This window comes from Myotis brandtii, unplaced genomic scaffold (assembly GCF_000412655.1).
Source record: "Myotis brandtii unplaced genomic scaffold, ASM41265v1 scaffold84, whole genome shotgun sequence".
NCBI lineage: Eukaryota > Metazoa > Chordata > Mammalia > Chiroptera > Vespertilionidae > Myotis > Myotis brandtii.
The window spans coordinates 10,213,988-10,234,317 of NW_005371410.1; the positions used below are offsets into that span (position 1 = coordinate 10,213,988).

General features: G+C 45.0%; 1 protein-coding gene across 3 annotated transcripts in view; it reads right to left on the reverse strand.

Annotated features, from left to right (window-relative positions):
* The window catches only part of EML6 (echinoderm microtubule associated protein like 6), a 199,557-nt gene that overhangs the window by 15,700 nt on the left and 163,527 nt on the right, over positions 1-20,330 (reverse strand). The window contains exons 28-32 of one of the 3 annotated variants that reach the window (XM_014532032.1): positions 6,247-6,261; positions 4,908-4,916; positions 4,028-4,106; positions 1,549-1,678; positions 326-424 (exon numbers count right to left, since the gene is read on the reverse strand). In XM_014532032.1, the coding sequence (XP_014387518.1) occupies positions 326-424; positions 1,549-1,678; positions 4,028-4,106; positions 4,908-4,916; positions 6,247-6,261 (332 nt within the window). The remainder of the gene's footprint in view (positions 1-325; positions 425-1,548; positions 1,679-4,027; positions 4,107-4,907; positions 4,917-6,246; positions 6,262-20,330) is intronic. The other 2 variants (XM_014532033.1, XM_005884611.2) reach the window with 2 other exon arrangements.

A 20,330-nucleotide genomic window follows, 5' to 3' on the forward strand; every position in this document is an offset into this window, starting at 1 on the left:
CACACACTGGACTGTCTCCTGACCAAGCACAACCACCAGGCTTCAGACAGGAGGCTCTTCATTTGCTCCCCTGGGTTTGAAAAATCTCACCAGTCCACAGGGACGGGGGCATGCAGTGATCGGGAAATCAGCTATGGTCTGACTTTCTGGTTCCTCAGAACCACCAAGCACTGGATGTGTTAACCCAAGCAACTCAGAGGCATTCGGGACTCAAAAAATCAACAGCAACGTCAACAAGAAGGGGTGGGTGTCAGTGACCCACCCTGCCCTCTCCCAACATTCCTGCTCAGCGTGGAGGAGCTCGGCTGCACCAGGACCCGCCTACCTATCTGGCTGGTGGCCACCACGTTCCTGTACTTGGGGTGCTGGTTCACCGTGAGGCAGAGGATGTCGTCCGTGTGCTCCAGGTAGAAGCTCTGGCTCCCTGCGAGAGAGACGTGGAGGGTGAGCGGGGGAGCCTGAAGACCTCAGGGCCAGCCCACAGCTCCGTGCGGCGTCTTTGGAAATGCCCTGTGAAATGAATCAGCCCTGGGGAGACAGGAGATCACTTTTCACATGTACATAGTCTGTTTCCGATCTGAGAGAGGAGCTGGTGTCTTATCTAACACACGTCAGCTCCATTCGATCCTTCCTGCTGTCCCGTGTGGGCCCAGAGCACAGTCCAAGTGCAGGGGCTTCCAGAGTCCAGAAGGAGGAGGCTGATGGTCAAAGTGGCCACTGTAAACCTACCCTCATGCCTGGGAACGGAAGGTGAATGATGGCATTGACATACAAGGAAACAGCACATCACTATTAAAATAAGAACGAGAGGCTAGAAAATGGAGAAAATACACAGAAAATTTCAAGGCCCTCCCCGCCCCCCCAAAAGACAAGTCACTATGTGCCCAGTGATTTCACTGCCTAAAAACCTGTGCATGGGCAACTACACCAATTGGGAAGAACATAAAAATTTGAAAAGCAAAAAAAGGTTTTAAGATATGAAGCAAATAAGGCAAAATATTAACCTCTAAATCTGGTGGTAAAGCTATGGGTGTCTATTAAATTAATTTCGGAAGAATTCTTTTTGCACTTTGTGTCTCTTTTTAAACTTTTCAATGTAAGAGTCATATAGTTAAGTTTTGGGTATTTTTGTTTAGTGTTTAAGTATTCTCATTCTCACTGTAAACCTAGCTACATCGTCACAATAAGCAAAACTTGAAAATCTGAGCTGCTAAAAAATTGATCCCAGTTAAAAATGAGAAAAGCTCCCTTAGGCCTTGTTCTTGGAATCTCTCTATTCCCCATGCCCTCTTTCTGGCTTCTTTCCATCCCTGTAAGCCTCCCGGGAGCTGATAGCACCTTGGACACCTCTCCTGACCTTGACACCTTTGACCCTTCAAGCATGAGCCTGCCCGTTTTCTAGGACTAAAGGATACCAGTCTGGAATAGAGGAATGGCTTTAAGGGGAAGAGGATGCTTACGCTGTGGAGCACCTAAAGTGTGGGCACATGCACAGGAAGGCTAAAACAAAGGCCTGTATTCAGAGGTGGTTTCTCGGGGCTCGGTCACCTGTGGAGAGGTTCTGGACGACGCCGGCCGCCGCGGTGTGGAAGATGATGTCGGCACCCTCATTCAGGTAATGCAGGTTATTGCGACAGTCAAATCCTCGGTAGCCAAACACATGGTCGAGAGCCAGCTCCTACACCCCCACACAGAGATGAAAGCGGCCCTTAGAGGCACAGCCCGCACTGCAGGCACTGCCACGCCTCTCATGGGACTGCAGGGCCCGGGAAACAGCCAACCTCGCGCTAAAAACATTCTGCTTCTTGTCCAGCTGCGGATAAAATGCAGCCCCCCCCCCACCCCATCCCTTTTTTTTTTTAACTGCCTGGAATGCTAGGGGCACAGGCTAACACCTAGAATTATAGTGAGTTTTCTAAACAAACTAGATTTGCTTCCCAGCTCCTCAGGTGAGCCAAAGTCTACGGGTTTGATGCCCTATAAAGGTTACCTAGACGTTTGTCTGCGCCTTGGCAGGCACTCGTAGGGGAGCTGAATGGTGGCTCCGAGATTTGCTCTGATTCCCACACACACAGCTGGGCCTGGCAGAGCAGAACAGGGAGGCAAATGCCACGCTCATTCTGTTGCTGGGTGCACGCCCTACAAAGTTTCTACAGAATTTGCATTTTTTTTCTCAACAACTAGATACTGTTCTGGGTTTATAGTCTTTCTCTTCTTCCTGTCTTGTCTCCCATGACAAAGAGCAGTGGCTGAGTTGGATCAGACCAGCTCCTAATTCAATCTGACGCACATGTATTGTTGGCAGTGCCTCTGTGCCAGGCGCGATGCTGGTTGGTGGGAAATGAGAGTAAGAAGAGGTGAGTTCCTTTTTTCCATGATCTCTGATTCTGGCCTTTTCTTTCTCCAAAGCTCACCAACTTCAGACATCCGATTAATTCTCCTAAAGCACCACACCATGTCCTTACTCAACAGCATCTGCTAACTCTCACTGCCTATGGGGAAAAGCCCAAATTACTTAAGTTGGCACAATTAGCCCCTACACACATCTCCTGTACTCCTTGCTCAAGCTGACTTATCTAGTTAGCCATGCACCATGAATGTTATCTTTATGATTTTGCTTTTAAAAATCTCTCTCATCTTCTCCTCCTTTTAACTTACTGAATGTCTGCCCAGCCCTCAGTCTCTCCCCCGGCACCCCCAACCCCTTGTGTTTCCCAGAACTATGTGTGTGTAATTATGTAACCCCCAGTCCTAGTGGACAACTGACTCAAGCTGGGCCAATCACATGGTTTCTCCCAGGAATTTAGTGGACTTCTCCCAAAGTCCACCAAAGCAGTTAAAAAAGTCTGCAGAAAAAGAGGAGACTGAGTCAGACCCACAGTTGGGTAGATGAAGGCACCATCTTGGCTGATGATGGCTTTTCAGCTCCTGGATCTGGTCTCTACTGAAGCTCGGGTGTATTTCCTGACCTGTGCTGGGTTCCATGAGAAATCCCCTCAGTGAACTCCTTTTCCAATAAGTTTGAAGATGGATTTTTCTGACCATCTTCAAACCATGAGTTCACAGTCTAGTACGGGAGAACACTGAGCCACAAATAATGGCAGCAGGGTGTGTGGCAGGGAGCAGGCCGGGTGCAGGAGGGTTCAGGGTGAAGAGCATCAGGAAAGAGAAGACGTCAGCAAAGAGCCTGGAAGGACCAAGGTTTAGGGCAGGAGGAGGAGGAGCTTTCAATCTGAATGGGGCTTGAGACATTCTAATCAGGGGCGTAAAAGCCCAAGGCAGCTCCAGGACCACTAGGCAATGGGGGTGGGAGCGGAGACTTATGTTACAGTGAGAATGACAGGAGATGAGCTTGAACGGTAGCGCCTGGTAAAGTTCTGAACCCATTCATTTGAATCCCAATCGGCCGGGATGTGGGAATCGACTGGGTCTCAACGCCAGGGTGAAACGTGAAGTTAACTTTCAAAGAGCTGATAGGGCATCAGGGCATGAGAGGGAGGGGGGTCCAAAGACAGGAAGAACATTAGGAGGCCTCGCCCAGAAAACAGCAGGTTACCAGCGCCACCATCCCAAGTCTCAACCACTGAGTCCACACCCCTCGCCACTTACTGGCTTGGTGACCTTGGGCAGGGGGCCTAACAGGTCACTGAAATGCCCTGTGCTCATTTGCAAAATGGAAACAATGAAAGTACTTACCCCTAGGTGTAAAGCATAATACCTGGTGCAGGGTGAGTGCTCAAAAATACAGACAGTGAATAAACTCCCGCTCTCCCCGAGGGGTACCCAGTATAGGAAAAAGGAACCAGATTTGAAGGACATGGGACATTCTGAAGTTAGTACTGATAGGACCAGGGGCAGGGCTGAGGGAATGTGACAGTGGGATGGGGGACACAATGCTGTGTAGGAGGGAGAAGGAACGAGAGCCATTGGATCCATCCAGGTTCCCTTGAAGGGACCTGCAGATGATGTCCACCACGTGTCAGAACTTCAATATCCGGTTAAACGCAAAAGTGTTTAACCTCCTCACCTCAACCAGTTTCTTTTTCTTGGTGATGTTGTTCTTCTGGAGTTTCTCAGGCTGGGGAGCTGCTCTGCTGACGGGTGGTCTGGAACAGAGAGTGGCCAGGAGAAACAGTGTTGACCAAAGGCAGCAAGCTTGCTTGTTGGGCGTGGCCAGCGAAGGCCAGGGCCAGGCTCCTTTGTCCCCCAACCCCTCAGAGGACCCTCCACCTAGGCTTATTCAGTCCTCCCCCCTTGCCCACCTCCACCCACCCCCTGAAAAGCTTCTGACATTAAGGGTCCTGCATGATGGGACCTCGGTTCGCAGACACTGAGGTGGTCATCGGGGGTCAGTCCCTCTCTCCCAGGGGCCGGGAAATCCACATGAGCCAATGGCTGACTTTAACACCAAAAGAGGAGCCTGAGCTTGAGACAGTAGAAGCCGTGCTTCCGCCATTTTCAGACAGGACCCATCAAAATCGTTCAGAGTTAGGGAGTGAAAAATCATAGCATGGGGAGCAGTGGGACTTACCAGCCTGGCCTGGGAGCCATGGCCTCAGGTGATTCTCCCCACACAAGGGGGCCAGCAGGAAGCAAGGGGTCAAAAACAGAGAACCACCCTGCTCCATCCCGCAGGCTCTGGTCTAGTTCCACTGCTACCATCACAGCAGAGGTTGCTTTTCCCTCCTCAGTTCTGGAGATCTGGGCCTCTCCACTTACTTAGGAGATTTTATCATGGGTGAGCCCTCATGGATTCTCGGCCAATTTTGGGTAACCTGGGGCTCCTTTAAATTGACCTATTGGAGTTTGGGAAACCATGGATGGGTAGGGGAGACCCACACCAGCACCGCCGCACGTTCCGAATCCATTAGTTATTGCTCTTGGGTTAGGTGAAGAGAAAGGATTACCTTGATCCCCTTGGAAGCAGCAAACAAAGCCAAGTGAGAAACTTAGTACAGTTTAGAGTCGCATTAGCAAGCACCTCATTCATGCACAAGCACTTTCCAAGTGAACAGACATTCCTGTGTGGCACAAACCATGCTTCCCGGGCATGCCAGCAAAGAACTAAAACAAATGAAAGAGTGCACCCGTCTACAAATTCAGAAAGCTCATACCCTGGCGTCTCTGGGCAAACTCTGCACTAAAGCGCCTACAGAACGGGGAGAAAAAAGGAAGCCTTGTCAATGCTTCCCACGCGCTCTCCGGGGCCTTGCGAATGCGCCTGGGGACGCTGCTGGTTTGCGAGTGTGCTGGGGACAAGCGTTGGTCAGAAAAACAACCCCGTCCTCCTGGATGGCACTGGGCGTTATGCACAATGGATGCTTTGTTTTCGAATCAAGTTCAACTCATAATTTAGCCTAATAATTCCCCGCGTTTCTTGGTAGGGCAGCTTGCCTGCTGGAACGGCTTGCATCTCTGTGCCGGGGGGGGAAACAAACAAGCTACCTTTATTTTCTCAGAAACTCTTCAATCAAAACATGTTATGTAACCATACATGATCGCTGGATCCCATGGTATTATCATCAGCACCGAAGAACGGGTAGCGAGCACATCTCTGCAAAGTGACACCCCCGGCTGACGTCATCGCCGCCAAATGGGGCGAAACCAGGAGGCGGGGGCTTGCCAGTTCTCGCAATTAGACACTTCCTGCACACTAATTATCGCTTCCCAGGACATCTGCTCTTTCTTCTGTTTTAGTGGGACTTTCAAATGAAATCTGTGGGTTTCTTCTTTCCCCTAAGAAGGTTTCATTGATGACAAAAGCAAGCCAGGGTCTGAGATGGGCGCACGGGGATGCTGGGACTGCAGCATGGTTCATAGGGCAGAATCTGAGATTCAACGCAGGGCTGGTCTTCAGGGTACACAGGGTTGTATAATATGGCACATATTATACAGTGTGTATAGAGTATGCATACAAGCACAGACACTATGTATTAATATATACATGAGACTGTATATATATATGTACACACGCAGTGGCAACCCCGAGGATGCTTTTTTTCACCTTGATTTTCAGTTAAAAACGGAAAAGTAAAGCAATCTCAGAATGTTCCTTCGTATTCACAAGCACATGTTTACAGCTGCATCGCCTCAACACCGAAGGTGAGGGGGCAAAAGGGAGACACCTGCGTAGTGGCAAACTCAGCGGACTGAGTCTAGACCCCTGGCGGAGGTGGGCTCTGCATGAACGCTTAGCGCTGGATGCTCAGCGAACACTGGCTTTGGCAGAGTGCTGTGAGTACTTACTTGACAATTCCCTGCCTCCAAAGGAAAGCAAGTTAAAACACAATACAAGCATTAAAGGCTTCTCTCCGGGCATCTCTACACAGTGTTTGTCACATCAGACATGGGAGGGACTGCCAAACATTTCCAACACCGCCGAACGCTGAGGGTTAGCATTTTTCAGTGGATCTAAATCCTTCCAGCCTCAGGGTCCCCTGGAAACGTGACCCTGGAAAGCTGTGCTGAGGTGGGAAAGAGCGGAGCGCACAAGAGCATTCCCTCAGGGTTCAGGCCAATGAAGTCTTTGTAGCTGGCTGTTCCCAGGGCACACAGGATGGGAGGGAGAGCGAGAAAGGTGAGTGCCATTGGGAATCAGCAGGGACACTCAGAAAGGTTAAGAGTTGGACGGTGAGGGGTGGGGGTTGGAGGTGGAAGGAACCCAGACACAAAGGGGCCTCCTGGGGCAAGTGGGGCTTTGAAGACTTCCAGGGAGACCAAGGAGCAGGAGAGCTTCCATTGGGCAAGAAATTTAAGGAGGGAGCCTGGCAAGAGAGCAAACGAATTGAATAATCCAGAGAGAGGACGGTGGACTAGCTTGGGCTTCGAGAGCAGGAGAGAAGCTTTGCCAAGGAAGAGAGGGTGACGACAGGAACCCCAAGGAGAGGCCTGTGAACTCGGGCATGTGCTGGATGCTAAGTAAGGAGGCGGCCCTCTTCGTGCCCAGTGCTGGGGGTGTGGGCTGCTGAAGACCCACCCCATGCCTGGGGTAGAGTCATCACCTCATGCCCTCATGTCCCCTGTGGAAACGGCACATTCTGTGGGCAGGGAAGGTCAATCCCCGCTGTTACCTCATTGGCCAGCCGCTGGACTGCAGAAGGGGAAGCTTAGACTCACTTGAAGATGTGGAGTGTCCCTGACATAGGCTCTCACCCTACAAAAGGCCCCGAAGGGAGGCCAGGGCCTGGGTGCCTGCTCCTTTCTGCCTCCTCCCTGGGCTGCTGGGAAACGGCACACTCTGTGGGCAGGGAGGGTCAATCCCCGCTGTTACCTCATTGGCCAGCCGCTGGACTGCAGAAGGGGAAGCTTAGACTCACTTGAAGATGTGGAGTGTCCCTGACATAGGCTCTCACCCTACAAAAGGCCCCGAAGGGAGGCCAGGGCCTGGGTGCCTGCTCCTTTCTGCCTCCTCCCTGGGCTGCTGGGCCAGCAGAGCGGGTGCTGGCCTGAGCTGTGCAGGAGAGGGTTCAGAGGCTAGGGTCCTAGGGAGGCTTCTGAAATGACCAAGGAAGAGAGGAAAAGCAGTCACAGCCTGACAGCCGACGGGGGAGTCAGGCTTGGAAATCCAGTGAGAAACGAAGTGGTTCCGAGCAGCTTCTATAAAGAGGCTGTGGGTATGAAGAAACTCGACTCCACTGAGCCAAGAAATGCAAGTTTGAAATTGTTTTTAGTGTTTTAGTCAGACAATGTTCAAAGTGTCATTGGAGGAGACGTCATTATATTCCAAAATGTGCTATAAAAATGCTCCAGGAGTTTTCAAAATGTCTTGGGAAACCAAACGACTCTTCCTCTTGGTTTTAGATGGAAACCAGTGGATGATCTGGAGACTGTTTAGATTTGCCCACAAACAAGAGCCATCACCCCATGGATGGGCTTCAGGGGCTCAGTGAAAACCCTGGCACTCATGCCAAATCGTGTTTGCACGTGTGCATCTTTCTGGGGAGAAGGAAGCATGCTTTGATCAGATTGTCAAAGATGTCTGTGCGGAGAGAGAGAGAGAAGAGAGAAGAGAGAAGAGAGAAGACCAATGTTCTAGGATATATCCAGGTTTAGGAAAAGTGTCCAAAGCCATGGGGGGCTCTCTATCATCAAAACCAAAGAAAGTGGATTATGTTTAATGTATTCTTATGTCTTCCAGAACCATCTGTAGAGCTGCTCAGTGGTGAAGTGGAGCAAAAGGGAGTCAGGCAGGAGAACTATGGGTGACCTGAGGGCCTCCCATCTTACAAATGCTCTTGACTAAAGCCTACAATGCAACCCTTAAAAAAATGGGAATATAGTCTCACCCTGATCCACCGAACCTTACGCTCAATAACCTCATTTCAAGGGGCACAAATCGTGCACCCTAGCAATTGCTTCTGGTACCTCATCAGTTACCACATCACGACCACACAACAGTAGGAAGAGGCAAGGTAAATGACCCCGGTAGTATCCATTCCCTCCAACTGGATAGCTCAGAGATGTCTGGAGACTGGATTAAAATAATTGGACCCAACTCTGACACTGTCTTCTAAGAGACGTTCCCTTTCCATAGAAAAGCGTTTACCTACTTGTGATAAGTGAGTGGGTTTGGGTCAACTGATTACACTGTAGGAATATGATTTTCTAGGTGCATAAATATTTTTTAAAAACATTTTATAGCATTTTAGCTCTGGATTTTTATGGCCTGCCACATTTTTTGCACTAAAAAGCAAGGAAACTCTTCTCTAATGAATGGCAGGTTTAATTATTCATTATATAGACATCATTACTTTGCTTCAAACAATAGAAAATCAAGAGGTTTGAATAAAGAAATCATTTATGATGGTAACATTACATTCCCTTTAAAAATCAACTAACTATTCAACTTCTGGTGGAGTTACATAGTTAGACAGTGGGCCTTAAAATGATTAATTTCAGCATTTAATAGATACTTAGAGCAGCTGAGTGTAGAACTCTCACCAAACCCAGGGGCGAAGGGAAGGAGAATTTAGCCGAGAGAGCAATGCTCTGGAGGAGCAGGGACACCCCTTACCCTGTTTGCCCTATGATGTGAAGTTTGAGCTTCATGTACACTCAACATATATGGAACAGCAGGTCTCTGTACTAACTCCTGCCCTCTAAGGTCACTCTATCATCACAAAGGGGGTTGAAATGCAGCGTTAGAGGTTCCTCCCCATTTATTGGACCAAGCGTCAAGATAGGATGTAGCGGTTTTGACAGATCTCAGTCTGGTAAGTTCAGTAGCACCTGCTAGTAAGGTTGTCAGTTCTTAGCAACTCTAACAATACAAGCTCACAAAGCAGCTATTGATCAGGGCGACAAAGGGCCTCTGTCAGGCCTGCAGAGCTGAGGACTGTGCCAGGAGAGCTGGGCTGTTTATTAGTTGACATCACCCTGGAGGGGAGCATGGTCTGCTTCCTCGTGCTCATTGCACCTCAGGCAAATTGAAATGTGAATTTTCTGATTAAATAAAGCTTTTTTTTTTTTTTTTAAATTTTCATAACAGTAGCAAAATTACAGTTATGAAGTAGCAACGAAAATAATTTTATGGTTGGGGGTCACCACAACATGAGGAACTGTATTAAAGGGTCGTGGCATTAGGAAGGTTGAGAACCACTGGTATAAAATAAGTCAAAGGATTTGTTTTTTCCTTGAAGAGAGCTGGATGGGGATGGGACAGACTGGAATGTGTGTCTTGGCTTTGGACATGGATCTAGCTAAGGGGAGTGACAGAAGAGAGATGATGAGGGAGCTCGGACAATGGGGGTGCTGAACGGGAGGAAAGATTCACTTCCTCTGAGAAGAGAAGAAAGGAGGTGAGTAGTGTACCTGGGGTAGAGGATGGGAGGCAAGATAGAGGAGACAGAAATGAGTATAAAAGTACAGTTCACGCCCATTGGCTTCTGCTTCCTCAGTGAAGGAGGCCAGAAAAGCCATCTGCCAGGAGTGGAGGGGGCAGGATGTAGGCAGAAGGTTGAGGAGGGGGCAAAGATCTGTCTGACTGCTGACAGGGTGGCAAAGGGAGCCAACCAAAGACAAGAATAAAAATGAATGAGCAGACTCTGGTGAGGCAATCTGCACGAATGTCACTTTCTAGTCAGAAGAGTGAAGAGATGGGTTGTAGGAGAAATATAGGGGTGAAGAGCTAAGAGGACTGGAAGAGTGACATTTAGGTAGGCAAAAAAAAGTAAGGCCAGGAGGGAACTGATGAACCTAGAAAAAAATGGTGGTGTCTAGGCACTGGATGTCATAATAGGGGTGAAGATAGGGTGTACTGAGAATGACAAATCTAAAGGAGATTAAGATTAAGTCACTGAAGAAGAGAGGCACTATGGGTAACAATGTAACCCATGGCATGGCAGGAGCTGAGGTTGACCAGTTGACTATTACCTGAACTCCTCAGAGACACAAAGTTGATAAATGACAGGAAGGAAGGATGGAAGAAGGCAGAGCATAACATGAACTTCAAAGGAGTGGGAGGGGCTGGTTTAAAAGCATGCCAATATATTTAAACACACCTATAAAAAGCACCCTGATCCACCGAACCTTACGCTCAATAACCTCATCCAATGTTCTAGGATATATCCAGGTTTAGGAAAAGTGTCCAAAGCCATGGGGGGCTCTCTATCATCAAAACCAAAGAAAGTGGATTATGTTTAATGTATTCTTATGTCTTCCAGAACCATCTGTAGAGCTGCTCAGTGGTGAAGTGGAGCAAAAGGGAGTCAGGCAGGAGAACTATGGGTGACCTGAGGGCCTCCCATCTTACAAATGCTCTTGACTAAAGCCTACAATGCAACCCTTAAAAAATGGGAATATAGTCTCCCCCTGATCCACCGAACCTTACGCTCAATAACCTCATTTCAAGGGGCACAAATCGTGCACCCTAGCAATTGCTTCTGGTACCTCATCAGTTACCACATCACGACCACACAACAGTAGGAAGAGGCAAGGTAAATGACCCCGGTAGTATCCATTCCCTCCAACTGGATAGCTCAGAGATGTCTGGAGACTGGATTAAAATAATTGGACCCAACTCTGACACTGTCTTCTAAGAGACGTTCCCTTTCCGTAGAAAAGCGTTTACCTACTTGTGATAAGTGAGTGGGTTTGGGTCAACTGATTACACTGTAGGAATATGATTTTCTAGGTGCATAAATACTTTTTAAAAACATTTTATAGCATTTTACCTCTGGATTTTTATGGCCTGCCACATTTTTTGCAATAAAAAGCAAGGAAACTCTTCTCTAATGAATGGCAGGTTTAATTATTCATTATATAGACATCATTACTTTGCTTCAAACAATAGAAAATCAAGAGGTTTGAATAAAGAAATCATTTATGATGGTAACATTACATTCCCTGACAAAGTTTGGAAAACCCTAGTGCTGGAGTAGGATTTTGGGGTCATTTCATGGGAGAACCTGTGAATTCACCTAAAAAGCAAGGAAACTCTTCTCTAAGAGAGGTGAAAAATTGAGGGCATAAAGGATGGAGTGAAGGGAACCATGAGTAAGGTGGGCAGACTATTGAAGAGGCTACTATAATAGTCCAAGGGAGGGATGATAAAGATCTTGACTAATGCAGTGGTTGTGGAGAAGGAAACAAGTGACTATTCAAAGAAATGTTGGTAAAGCAGACTTCAAGGACTCTAACTGATTAGCTCTAATGGATAAAGGAGGAAGAGCAATTCAACTGGAATACCAGTTTTTTGCTTGGGCGTCTGGGTAGATGGTGGCACCACTGACTGCAACAGGAGAAGATTTATAAGGAAAGATGATGAGTTCAATTTTGGTGTGACAAATGTTGGATATCTGCAGCTTGGCTATACTAGTTGGAAGTTCAACTGAGAGGTGGGACTCAAAGAGATTTAGGACCTTGGGAATCATCCCCCAATGGGTAGAATATATGAGCTTAATCAGGGTACAAAGAGAGGGTGGCCAAGGGTGAAACCCTGAGAACCAACAGCATGTGAGGGGCTGGGAGAGGAAGCAGAGACAGGACACTGAGAAGGAATGGTTGGAGAGGCAGGAAGAGGTGAGTGGATTGGACTTGGGAATTAGGAAGTCACCATGTCAGCAGGATGATAGGAACAGAAGACAGATGGAATGGGCTAGAGAGTGAAGGAGAGGCTTGGTGAAACCTGGATGAGAAGGAAAAAAGGGAGGGAAGGTGAAGGTGGGGATATACATGTCAGTGTATAAAACAGTGGTTCTCAACCTGTGGGTCGCGACCCCTTTGAGGGTCGAACGACCCTATCACAGGGGTCGCCTAAGACCATCGGAAAACACATATATAATTACATATTGTTTTTGTGATTAATCACTATGCTTTAATTATGTTCAATTTGTAACAATGAAATTGGGGGTCACCACAACATGAGGAACTGTATTAAAGGGTCGTGGCATTAGGAAGGTTGAGAACCACTGGTATAAAATAAGTCAAAGGATTTGTTTTTTCCTTGAAGAGAGCTGGATGGGGATGGGACAGACTGGAATGTGTGTCTTGGCTTTGGACATGGATCTAGCTAAGGGGAGTGACAGAAGAGAGATGATGAGGGAGCTCGGACAATGGGGGTGCTGAACGGGAGGAAAGATTCACTTCCTCTGAGAAGAGAAGAAAGGAGGTGAGTAGTGTACCTGGGGTAGAGGATGGGAGGCAAGATAGAGGAGACAGAAATGAGTATAAAAGTACAGTTCACGCCCATTGGCTTCTGCTTCCTCAGTGAAGGAGGCCAGAAAAGCCATCTGCCAGGAGTGGAGGGGGCAGGATGTAGGCAGAAGGTTGAGGAGGGGGCAAAGATCTGTCTGACTGCTGACAGGGTGGCAAAGGGAGCCAACCAAAGACAAGAATAAAAATGAATGAGCAGACTCTGGTGAGGCAATCTGCACGAATGTCACTTTCTAGTCAGAAGAGTGAAGAGATGGGTTGTAGGAGAAATATAGGGGTGAAGAGCTAAGAGGACTGGAAGAGTGACATTTAGGTAGGCAAAAAAAAGTAAGGCCAGGAGGGAACTGATGAACCTAGAAAAAAATGGTGGTGTCTAGGCACTGGATGTCATAATAGGGGTGAAGATAGGGTGTACTGAGAATGACAAATCTAAAGGAGATTAAGATTAAGTCACTGAAGAAGAGAGGCACTATGGGTAACAATGTAACCCATGGCATGGCAGGAGCTGAGGTTGACCAGTTGACTATTACCTGAACTCCTCAGAGACACAAAGTTGATAAATGACAGGAAGGAAGGATGGAAGAAGGCAGAGCATAACATGAACTTCAAAGGAGTGGGAGGGGCTGGTTTAAAAGCATGCCAATATATTTAAACACACCTATAAAAAGCACCCTGATCCACCGAACCTTACGCTCAATAACCTCATTTAAAGGGGCACAAATCGTGCACCCTAGCAATTGCTTCTGGTACCTCATCAGTTACCACATCACGACCACACAACAGTAGGAAGAGGCAAGGTAAATGACCGCGGTAGTATCCATTCCCTCCAACTGGATAGCTCAGAGATGTCTGGAGACTGGATTAAAATAATTGGACCCAATTCTGACACTGTCTTCTAAGAGACGTTCCCTTTCCATAGAAAAGCGTTTACCTACATGTGATAAGTGAGTGGGTTTGGGTCAACTGATTACACTGTAGGAATATGATTTTCTAGGTGCATAAATACTTTTTAAAAACATTTTATAGCATTTTAGCTCTGGATTTTTATGGCCTGCCACATTTTTTGCAATAAAAAGCAAGGAAACTCTTCTCTAATGAATGGCAGGTTTAATTATCCATTATATAGACATCATTACTTTGCTTCAAACAATAGAAAATCAAGAGGTTTGAATAAAGAAATCATTTATGATGGTAACATTACATTCCCTTTAAAAATCAACTAACTATTCAACTTCTGGTGGAGTTACATAGTTAGACAGTGGGCCTTAAAATGATTAATTTCAGCATTTAATAGATACTTAGAGCAGCTGAGTGTAGAACTCTCACCAAACCCAGGGGCGAAGGGAAGGAGAATTTAGCCGAGAGAGCAATGCTCTGGAGGAGCAGGGACACCCCTTACCCTGTTTGCCCTATGATGTGAAGTTTGAGCTTCATGTACACTCAACATATATGGAACAGCAGGTCTCTGTACTAACTCCTGCCCTCTAAGGTCACTCTATCATCACAAAGGGGGTTGAAATGCAGCGTTAGAGGTTCCTCCCCATTTATTGGACCAAGCGTCAAGATAGGATGTAGCGGTTTTGACAGATCTCAGTCTGGTAAGTTCAGTAGCACCTGCTAGTAAGGTTGTCAGTTCTTAGCAACTCTAACAATACAAGCTCACAAAGCAGCTATTGATCAGGGCGACAAAGGGCCTCTGTCAGGCCTGCAGAGCTGAGGACTGTGCCAGGAGAGCTGGGCTGTTTATTAGTTGACATCACCCTGGAGGGGAGCATGGTCTGCTTCCTCGTGCTCATTGCACCTCAGGCAAATTGAAATGTGAATTTTCTGATTAAATAAAGCTTTTTTTTTTTTTTAAATTGAGGGCAGGTTCTCCCAGTGGATTTCTGTCCTTAAACATAGCATAAATGTTTAGAAAAAAAAGTGGGATTACCAATAGATAGATGGTGATTTGTTTCAATTCAGGGACAGGCATCTAAACGTTTCCAATATTTTTAAACTTTGCCACCAATGAGAATATTCTTTGTTTCACTGCGAGTCTGCCGACAAAGAAGCTTTGTCTGTAAAAATAGGTGTGATGGCTACAATAACACAGAATTTCCTTTTCAGTTCTTTTGACCTTGGATTACTGAAATTTAAACCAAATAAACATTTTAATATCTAACAGACAGATGGTGTGAAGATTAAAAAAATCATTTAACCAAGAGCAGTCCCAGGGCCAGTTGGGACATCACTGGATTCTACACAGGGTCACACCATTCCCCACAAAAAGAAGACCACCGAAGAGGCTAACAAAATGAAGGTAAAAGTTGTTGACAAAGAATGGATTTGTAGGCCATTTTGAGGACAGATTAATTTACTTCAATATTAAGAGAAGCAGGCTAAGTAAATTCACCCACCCATCTACTTATCTGTTTACTAACCTGCGTTAGGCAGGTGGTGGTAACCATGATAGACAGTGCGGACCCTCAAGGAACCTAGTCTCATGGGAAGTTTACAACCCAGTGGAGCTTTAAATACCTTGATGCTATGGACCCAAATATTAAGGAACCGATATTAAACCTTTCCCATATTTTTAATGGGAACATTGTAAGGACTAAACCTTAAGGATCAAAGAAGGATATTAATTTTGGGGCTGAAAAAACAAACAAAATCCGGGTAACATTTCTTTATAAACCTATGGTGTACAGCTGTCTTTACAGGACTTCCTTTTTGCTTAAGCTCATAAACCTGTATAAATCAATTTGGAATGGATATGAGATAGTAGGAGAAGATAATTCTTAGGGCCTTCCTGAGTCAGCTATAAACACAGTTTCAGACAAAGTTTGGAAAACCCTAGTGCTGGAGTAGGATTTTGGGGTCATTTCATGGGAGAACCTGTGAATTCACCCATGTGGGGACTGTCATTGTCTATTTCCTTGGGACCCTGGAGATTTGGGAAATTGACACTGCCTGAGGCAATGCTGTCGGCTCCTGCCTTATGTAACTGTATCTGTATCTTTCCATATATTCTACAATTAAAGAGACAACATAACGTCTAACTTTTGTACTGCCATCTTTCCATCATTCACATCACTGTCCTATTGTGACCAAGCAGATTGGTGTCAGAAGTGAGATTAATGCCAAGGACTCCCTCACGCCCTTGCCAAATGCAGTCAGCCATTTTCCAGGTAAATACCGGATACCTGCTGAGATTTTAAATGTGAAAGAAAATCCAAGGGAGCTGAGTTTTTCTTTGATTCTCAGGGAGCTAACACTTTTTGTAAACGCCACAGATTTAGAACAAAAATAAAAAAGGAGGACTGAATATGTCAAAGGCTTCAAATGTTAGAAAGCAGTAATAACAAAGTTGATATAAAACTCTGTTACTAACCTTTGCTTTAAAAAGTGGCCAAGATGGAGACTGATTTCATATACAAAATTAACTGTGAGAATTTCTACTTTAAAATATGTGCACTAAATATTATCCCTTATAGTCAGCTGAACCTTGTAACTTTGTCATTTAGAAAAAAAAAAAGATATTCAGAGGATAGAAATTAAAAAATGATTTTCTAACTGTATTAAGGACCCCCTTTCTGGAAAGCAAATAGTCTTTAATTAAGACGAAGCATAAGTGTATCAAAATAATCATTTCTTCAAACTTATTTTTAGAAAATGATTGTGTACATATTACAGCTGAATATCTAGACCAGATTATCCAAAATAAATTAATGACTGAAACTATAAATATCATAATTTCTAAGGCAAACTACATTAAACTTGTGCTAAGACAATACAATTTAAGGGTTAAAAAACAACTTTTCTATTTCAGACTTTTTTTGTTTTTAAAGAGAGATGATGACCTTCCCTATCTGAGATAAACAGGAGAGGCGAGCAGCAAGCCCAAGGCCTTTCTAAGGAAAAAATGCACATCTGCTCAGTGTGGACTTCTGAGCTGTGCCCACAAGTTATGCAGCTGCTGTGGTGAGAAGATTGGGGGCGGGGGGAGACCTAGGGTTTGAATCTTTCCTTCTTTTAGTAAAAGGTAGAAAATGCAATAATAAGTAAAACAATGTTTTAAAGATGGTATAGAAATAGAATGGATAAAAAAAAAAAAGAAATAGAATGGATTTCCCTGTTCATCCCTGGATAGATAGCAGAAAGCTGCAAGCCTGAGCACTTGTTAATAAAAGGCCTTGAAAAAATATAGACTGCGGACTCAGGTGCTCTGAGACAGCAACCTCTGAGCTAACTACTGCATCCACTCAGAAACATAAAAGATAGTGAATATGATATGCCGATTTCTGTAAAAATAGTTCAATTTGTATTAATTTTGTATCTTGTCATTATCAACTTAGTTTTTTTTTCCCTGAACACAAGTCCCAGGTTTCAACAGAATATATCAAATAAAAAGCTCAATTATTTACTATTCCCCATGTAGATGGTTAATCTAAGCAGATTGGTGAGGAGGAGATGAGGACCATGTGTCAAACAGCAGATATTTAACAATAAGTTACAATCCATGGCCCCACCAGGTCCAGCTAGAAAGACTAATGTTGATCAGCTCATCTGGATTTTAATAAAAGACCACAGCCTACACTTGGGGATATTATTAGATCCTATCTATGAATTATTTTTGAAATGCCTGGTGATTCACCTCTGTGGTGATCATGCAGTTACACAGAATGCAAAATTGGGGTTGCATGATCATTTGATTCATACAAGAATATCGGATATTGACACTAAACATGTCTATGGTTGTAAATTTCTAATTTCTGATTTTTGTTTCCTTAATGTGAAAATAAAAACCTTTGAAGATAGGCTAAAGATGTTTAAACATTATTTTGAAAACTATCTGGGACTATCACATGTAATGCGAATATAAAATTTCAATTACAAAAGTCAGACTTAGTGTCCTAGAATCTTTTATAACGTGATGCCGGAGGCACCCCGACAGTGGTGTCAAGGCCAAGGTTCCTCAAAACTGTCCCACTTAAACTGGGTAAATTTTATTGATCTGGCTGTATTCACTGGCATTTTTAATTGATTATATATACACTGTTGTAATACTGGGTAATAAATACCTGTGTATATTCAAAGGTGTTTATAAATGATAGTAGTTCCTGTTTAACATTAAAATGGCCTGAGGTTCTTTTCTGTGATAACAACACCTGTTTCTATTAGGAAAAAAAAAAAAAAAAAAAAAAAACAAACCTCAAGGAGAATGAGCTGGATATTTTCCATGCGCCCTTTCATATCTCCACCCTTCTGCTCTCCAAGGCCACCTCTGGGGACTTAACCACTGGATTCGCCTTCAGCTTCTGACTGGATTCAGCTCCAGAGAGGCACCGGAGGACAGAGTGCAAGGAGAATGCCATCTGTTCTCCCGATACCTCCTCAGGCTGGTTACCTTCAACCCCCTCCCTCAGGTCTCAGCTCTCATAATGTGGTCCACTCCTGCAGCTGTTCTCCACATCTGGCAACAGCTTCCTCCCTTTCCCGCTCCAGGCCCAGGTATGGTAATGGCTTTCAGCTGTTACTATCCCCAAGGCTGCCCCAACCCTGTGTTCCCCATATTATTGCTCAAACCTTTGTTAACAGTTCCTTCATTAAGCTCTCCCCAAACTACTCCCTTTTCAGAGTATTTCTCTTTTTTTTTGCTGGGGCCTCAACTGCCACAACATTTAGGCCAAACTTGAAAGATTTAAGATTATTTCTTTCACTGTCTACTAGTTTTATTATGAAATTCTATTTAAGGTACTAGGTGTCCTGTATTTTTGTATTCTATGAAGCCAATGTTAGGGAACTTGAGCCAAGAACCAAAATTAGAGAAGAGAAAGGTTTCTGAAGTTTTAGGCCACACTATCCAATATAATCTTCAGAAATACAACATACAACATGGTGCAGTAAAGACAGCAAAAAAACAAAACACAAAAACTCCCATTAAAACAAGGCTAAAAAAGAGTTAAATTTAAAAATCAACTTAACTTCGCCAACCTTAAAAAAAGAGTGTTGTGTTTTTTTTTTTTTCTATTTTAGTCTACAATAATTTAAGCACCTCTAGTGGTTATGGGGAACAAAGCAATGTGCACTCGATAGAGACCAGATTCCATGCTCAGGACAGGAAAGCCAAAGACAAGTGTGGATCTCTTGTCAAACAACAAGGACAATTTCAGAAATGCACGCTGGTATTATAACAAAGCCAGGTACACCAACCCAGAGAAAGCTCTGTTAAAAACTCAACAGTGACAAGTTAAACATGAAACAATTTCAAGCCATTCATTATAAAAGTTGAACCTAAAAGAGTTATACTTACTATTCCTTCAAGAAACAATATAAACTATGCTTTAAAAAAGGAATATATACCAATAATAATCAATTAATTTGTGCTCAGCTTATCATCAAAAATGAGGTGAGAAGGAGTAAAAAATGACTTCTTGATTTTAAAAATAAAATCCTATTTTTTAATTGATATGCCTTCCCCCGGCACTGACTGGGTATTCCAAGCTCATGTCTCTTGTGGTCCTTGAGCCTTTGTCTCCCATTAGTCTTATGGGCACATGCCTGGGTGTTTAGAAAAAGCACCCAGATACAGGCAGGTATCTGCAGCCACACACAGACAGGAACAAGGGGAAGGTCAAGCAGAGCCTGGCCCTGGAATCAGCAGGGCTTGATGGAGCCAAAGGGAGCAGTGTCACAGGTGACAGTCCTGAATATTCCCCGAGAAACCGGGTGCTGCCTGTCCCCATGCTCCTGTGGTCTGAGGCCCCAGCATTTCTCTGGCTCTGCCTCACTCACGCCTGGGACACTGGAGTCCATGGAGCCCAGTCTGTACCCTGGGTGAGCCCTCTTCTGACTTATCGTTAGGAGCCCTCCCTGCCCCAAGGGCTCCTGCCCATCTTCCCTTTCTCATCCTGCTTCCTCACAAATTCTCTGAAGGCCCTGCCTTGCCTGGCACCCCTTTGTCATTTCTCCCATTCAGAGCTGCCTATAGTCATATCTCTGAGATTCAGGCTCCCCTAAAATTACTGACAACGACTGGTGCACACTGCTTGTTCTTGGTTCTGATTAGGGTTTGCCCCATGGAGGCTGCTAAGTCAGACACCATTCACGGTTCCTCCTCTGCTCGCTCCTTCCTGCTGTGGCCCGCTTTGCTCCCAGCATGCTGTGCGGTGCTCTCTGCTTTCAGCCCCAGTGGGAACTCATGCTGGTGTAAGTTATCAGAGACACGGCTATGTACAGAAAAGGCTTGATTATTCCTCTGGACCCTGTATTTATCTTAAAATTGTGTTCTTCACAACATGTTTTCTTCACTACACCCTGGTGTGAGTTATTTTTTTAATGCCAGTCAAGTACTAAAATAACTCCCCACATATCTCATAATACTATGAAGCATTTTTTTTTCTTTTGTATTAAAAAAAAAGCCAATCCTGTGTATGCTATGAACAAGTTTTCAATCTGGCGTATTGAAGAAAATGAGGAAGCTTCAAAATTCTGGATTTTAAGATAGAAAATTCTTCTTAGGGTCATCTCTACCTTCACCTCGTCCACCTCTTCCTACATTGAGCGGGTATGAGATTTTTACAGACCTGCCCAGAGACACACCAAGACCAAGAAAGGTTCAGATGAGACTCACTTTAGGTTGGAGATCAGCTGTAGTGTTTGGAATTAGGCATTTGGTTAGATTGCTAATCTTAGGG